The sequence below is a fragment of the Phoenix dactylifera genome, chromosome 11 (assembly GCF_051530095.1).
Source record: "Phoenix dactylifera cultivar Ajwa chromosome 11, Ajwa_hap1_PhDact_Kaust_v1.1, whole genome shotgun sequence".
NCBI classification, from domain to species: Eukaryota; Viridiplantae; Streptophyta; class Magnoliopsida; order Arecales; family Arecaceae; genus Phoenix; species Phoenix dactylifera.
The window spans coordinates 25,775,245-25,780,697 of NC_143200.1; the positions used below are offsets into that span (position 1 = coordinate 25,775,245).

The 5,453-nt window shown below is 44.8% G+C and overlaps 1 protein-coding gene across 1 annotated transcript; it reads left to right on the top strand.

Annotated features, from left to right (window-relative positions):
- The first annotated feature begins 1,417 nt into the window (after positions 1-1,417).
- Positions 1,418-4,884, top strand: LOC103702267 (thioredoxin reductase NTRB-like). The gene is made up of 2 exons (XM_008784603.6): positions 1,418-3,067; positions 3,924-4,884. Exons 1-2 carry the CDS (start codon positions 1,900-1,902, stop codon positions 3,983-3,985), a joined length of 1,230 nt encoding a protein of 409 aa, XP_008782825.3. The 5' UTR covers positions 1,418-1,899; the 3' UTR covers positions 3,986-4,884.
- Positions 4,885-5,453: the final 569 nt, after the last annotated feature.

The following is a 5,453-nucleotide window of genomic DNA, read 5'->3' on the forward strand; positions in this document are numbered from 1 at the left end:
CTGAATTACCAAGAGAACATGGCAAAACAATATCAACCCTTTGACCTGAGCTTTCATGACAGAGGTGATGAAGGTTTGACACTTGCTTATGACCCATGGAATTGAGCACAAGGTATTCATTTATATATTATGATTAAATCGAGGGATGGAAGTTGATGGACAACCCAAGCTACCAGAGAGAATCTTTCATGTTTCCTTGGTCTAGTCTCAATACAAAGGAATGGCAACTGTTTTGTTGCAGCAAGGATCTTTATGCAGCTTAATATAAGGTGTCAAGTACAAGTATGTAGACAACAAAGGTACTGAAACTACTACTCAGACCACATAGCTTTTTGATCTCACTTGGAGTATTCTTGTTTAGAAGGAAAGGGGGAAGGCTATTTTAGTTGGCATTCACCTAAGCCATAAACTTTATTATCAAACTTTTAATATTGTGGTAGTTAATAATTGTCTCCAAATCACTATTTCCTTCTCTTTCCTTTTCAGAAGGTGGTTTCAAACCTACTATTTTCAAGGTCCTTTCAACTTTGATTTTAAATGACCCCAGCAGATATTTCTTTGGCGACCATATAAAAAACAACCACATGGCTGAAGCTCCCTGAAGCCTGTCCCAGATGTTCTCCACCAGGTTAGGCCGGAAATGGCGCCGGATGAGAGGCTTCCGGCTGCATGCTTGCCGGTTTTATATTATCCGGCTCCGAGTCAGGCTCTTTAGATTCCTTGGTTTCTTCATCCATTGTTTGGAAACTATGAAGAGAGGTGGGAGGAGAAGCAGTAGACGGCAGTGTGAAAGAACCTGCAGTAGAAGAGCTCTGATTTTTGAGGGATGTCCAGCAAGCCAACTAGACTATAATACACAGTCATTCTATGCAGAAGCCATTGCAGATTGTTTGGAGTTCATCAAGAGATCATCTATGTCAGTAAATGATGGTTCAGCCCCCAAACAAGAAGATATTCCCATTGTTAACGATGGCAGTCAGAGAGGGATGCTTGTAATATGATTGTTATACTGGTCGTCTTTTGTTGCTTGAACTCTCAGTGAGCCTTGTAGTCTGTTTCTTCTTCTTCTCTCCCCTGGTTTGTGAGCTCATTAATTTAGTCCTTGCTTGTTCATCAGGTGAAATGTAAATTTGAATTGCTATGGTCTTGGTAAGTTGTTATCAACATTTTGTTGTTTGTAAACTTTTTTTTATGGTTTGCGTTTGTTGTGAATGGATGTATAAAAGAAAACGAAGATGATAGAAAATGGATAGCCAAATGGGAACGTAGACCAAACCAGACGATGGATAAATCTTACCCCTTTTTTCTCATAAAATAAATTTAATCTTTACAAATTCGCAGTCTCCTCATCTTTGCTGAATTAAATAACTATTGGTGCAAGGAGTTGCTTAACGGGACAATCTAAACTACAGGACCCATGCCTTGGGCTATGAGGCCCATGACCAGTATAGTGATGGCGATACTCCGCTTCGAATTGATTCCAACTGTCTTCCACTTCGATTCTATGCGACTCCCAAGAAGCTACCCTATTCGGTATTCTCACAAAATCCACACTCATGGAATAACTGGTTGCAGTCTCCATAGCATATCTACGTCGCTTGCTTCCCAATCCACTCCCACTATTTCACTTCCTTTGTTCCCTTCGCTTCCTTGGAAGCTACCTCTTTTCAAGTAGCACCAAGCTCTAGCCTTAGGCTTCGACCTCAATCCAACTCCATCACAGCCAACCTAGGAGAGATCTAATCTCACAATCTTTGAGACCAGGAAGCCCTTCTCCTTTAAACCCTCATGGCCAAATCCTAATCCATCAGTTCCATTCTATAAAACTTTGAACCCCGTAGCTCTAATCCCGAATAGGGTCCTGGTCCGCTTGAGCCGAAGCCCAGCCCATTTGTCCGCATGCCAAAGAACGGAACCCGAACCGGACCGCGCGCAGCCCTCACCCTGAACCGGACCAATCCGAGGAAAATGTCCCGCCCCATGAGCTTCTACACCAAACTCGCCGCTTGCTTCAAGAAACCCGGGCCGTCCGCCACGGCCACTGCCGCCGGCAAACCGCCGCCGGAGTGGCCCTCCGAACCCAGCCCGATGTATTCTTCGCCGTCCTCTCCCTTCTCCTCCTCCTCCGCCTCCTCTCCGTCGAGGGATGGTGCCGCCGGCAAGACCCTCCGCACCCGCCTCTGCATCATCGGCAGCGGCCCCGCCGCCCACACCGCGGCCATCTACGCCGGCAGGGCGGAGCTACGGCCCGTCCTCTTCGAGGGCTGGCTGGCCAACGGCATCGCCGCCGGCGGCCAGCTCACCACCACTACCGACGTCGAGAACTTCCCGGGCTTCCCTTCCGGCATCCACGGCCCGGACTTCATGGACCGCTGCCGCGCCCAGTCGCTCCGCTTCGGCACCGAAATCCTTACCGAGACCGCCACCGCCGTCGACTTCTCCGCCCGCCCCTTCCGCGTCGTCTCCTCCTCCACCACCGTCCTCGCCGACGCCGTCATCGTCGCCACTGGCGCCGTAGCCCGACGCCTCCACTTCCCGGGGGCCGACGAGTTTTGGAATAAAGGGATCTCCGCCTGCGCCGTCTGCGACGGGGCGGCGCCGCTCTTCCGCGACCGCCCGCTAGCGGTGGTCGGAGGCGGCGACGCCGCCATGGAGGAGGCCATCTTTCTGACCAAGTACGGCTCACGGGTGTACATAGTGCATCGCCGGAGCACATTAAGAGCCTCTAAAACCATGCAGGCGAGGGCTTTGGCCAACCCCAAGGTGGAGCTTATTTGGAGCTCGGAGGTGGTAGAGGCTTACGGCGGCGGCGAGGATGGGAAGCTGAGGGGAGTGAAATTGAGGCACGTGGAGACGGGGGAAATGAGGGAGCTGGAGGTGGCGGGACTCTTCTTCGCGGTCGGGCATGACCCGGCGACCGGGTTCTTGGGAGGTCAGCTCGGGCTGGACGGCGATGGGTATGTGGTGACGAAGCCCGGGACGACGGAGACCAGCGTCAGGGGGGTCTTCGCCGCCGGCGACGTGCAGGACAAGAGGTACCGGCAGGCCGTCACCGCCGCCGGATCAGGTTGGTGGCTGGACTCCCCCATTTCTTCCATTTGTACCAGTTTTCCAAGAATTAAAAAGCCTTTTGTAGTTGGCAGCATTAAGCCTGGGCTGGGTGGTATACTTCTACTTTTTTTTTTTTTGCCTCATGCTAAATCACTTTGGCTTCTTTGTTTTATTTCTTTAGTCTGGCATTTGACAGGCCAATGCCATTTTTCTATTCTGCTCTCAATATTTGCTTCTATCAATATTTTCTTATTTTTCAGCCCATTGTTGTTGTAAGCTGTTTGAGAAACAGAATCTTCCTTGTTCTATTAACAAGTTGGGGTGGCATTTAATATTTTAGTTGGAAAACTGCCGGTTGGTATCTATCGTATTTTAGTTCATATGTAAGAGGTTCTAGATTCAAATCTCAAACGTATCTTAGAGGTTCTATGTTATTACCATATCTCTCAATAATAAAAAAAACAAGAAGAAGAAAGAAAAAGAGAGCCGGGTCAATAGAAGTTTTATATAAATGTTTAATTTGTTGTTTTCAGTTTTATCGTGAGATAGTTTTGTCTTCCTCTGTTTACCACCGCGCCAAACAATTTTCATGCATGAGATTTTGGATGGGCAGATAGAAATGGATTTTAAGACCCGGGTGGTGCATACCTGAGCCTATCATCATTCTTGTTATAAGGTGTTCAGCTTGCACTCTCAATTGTTGTCATAATGGCAAGTTTTAAATCAAGAACCTTGACCTGCTTCATGAGTTTTTGACTGCTCTCTCCCTTGACGACCTCCTATATTATACTACTTCCCTGCTTATTTTTACCTTCCTTATATCATGAAGCTTTGTTTGTTAAAGTAATGGAATCATCCATGGACTGTTTCAGGGTGCATGGCTGCCTTGGATGCTGAACGTTATCTGCAGGAGATTGGATCTGTAATCAACTAGGGCAGGAAAACCAATGTTGTAAAATACAACCATATGGTAAAGGAAGGTATCCTTACTCTTTGTTCCTTTTAAATTCTCTCAGCTTCCTGTTTTCGCTCTCACCTGAAACTTGTATTATGTGTACGTTGATGTGTTTAACCTAACTATGAAGAAGCCATCGGTGCATTTATTATTCACACAAGTTTCCTTATGGAATATATTTGATTTCGTGATGCAACTCATTTGGAAAATGATCTATTATTCATCGGAGACATTTTTCTCAACTAGACAGAGGGAGAAAATACGATTATAATTTTCATGCTTTGGGTGGTCATCAACCTTTTGTAACAGAGAAGGGCGAGAGAAAAAAAAAATGAAACAAGCGTTCCTCTGGTAGCCTGATCAGAACAATCCCATCTCCATCAATTGTGCCATGCTAACGGTTCATGTGGTTCATTTGATATACTGATGCACATTAAATTGATTTTTTGCTAAACAACAAGCCTTTAGGCTTCTTGTAGCTTGGAAAAATCCTGCTCTGATCACCAATTTAACAGTGTAGTTTTCACCATAGATCTCACAGCTTTCATGACATGCCTCTTGTAAGAGTTTTCATGATGACCCCTTTCCTCATTAACCTTCACATCCCCATTTGATATCCATCATCAAGTATGGTTCCATTATCCCTCCTGCCTGGTTCCATGTCAACGCGTAACAGTATGGTCACCTTTGTGCATTGGCTGGCTCAAAGGTTCAACTTCCTAGCTCAGGGTTTTTGAGAACTATCAAATAGTACTTCTGATCAGGGATGTTATCCATTAAACATCTCAAACTGATATTGGGAGTGTCCAAATGAAGGCTTTACTCTCCTTGTTAACAAAGGTCTCCTATTTCATTAGAGCATATTGGAAGATATCTATGGCAAAAGGTCCAAATGACAGAACTACTAATTCTCGACCTTAATGAAGATCTATGGAAGGAGATGTAAGTCGCATGTTGAAAAAGGTTTAGATGATGAAATGGCCTTTTTCTTTGAAATTTCATATTTCTTGTCAGTTAATAAGTATTAACTTTATGCATTAAACAAGGATCTTGTCAGTTAATAAGGTTTAGATGTGCATTCATTCACATGCAAATGTAATATGCAAGGGTAGCTTAATGAACTGACTTTTATTAAGAATAAGTCTTTTTTCTCATATTCTCCTTTAGGATGAAATAATGGCAACTTATCTTCAGAATGGTTAACATTCAGTAACACTCCAAGAAGTTAAATTTTTTTTTCTGCTACCAAAAGGTTAGCAATCAAAGTGTCCTGCTGGTGCCTCTATTTTTCTGCTAATCACTTGTCACGACACCCAAAAATTCATGCAATTTGATGTGTATGGCAGCACAAATAAGGAATGGTCTACAAAGAGATATAACTGAAAGATAATTTCTCTACAAGTTAGTTCGAATTCAAGCAAATCAAAATAAAATTTGTTCCATTCTA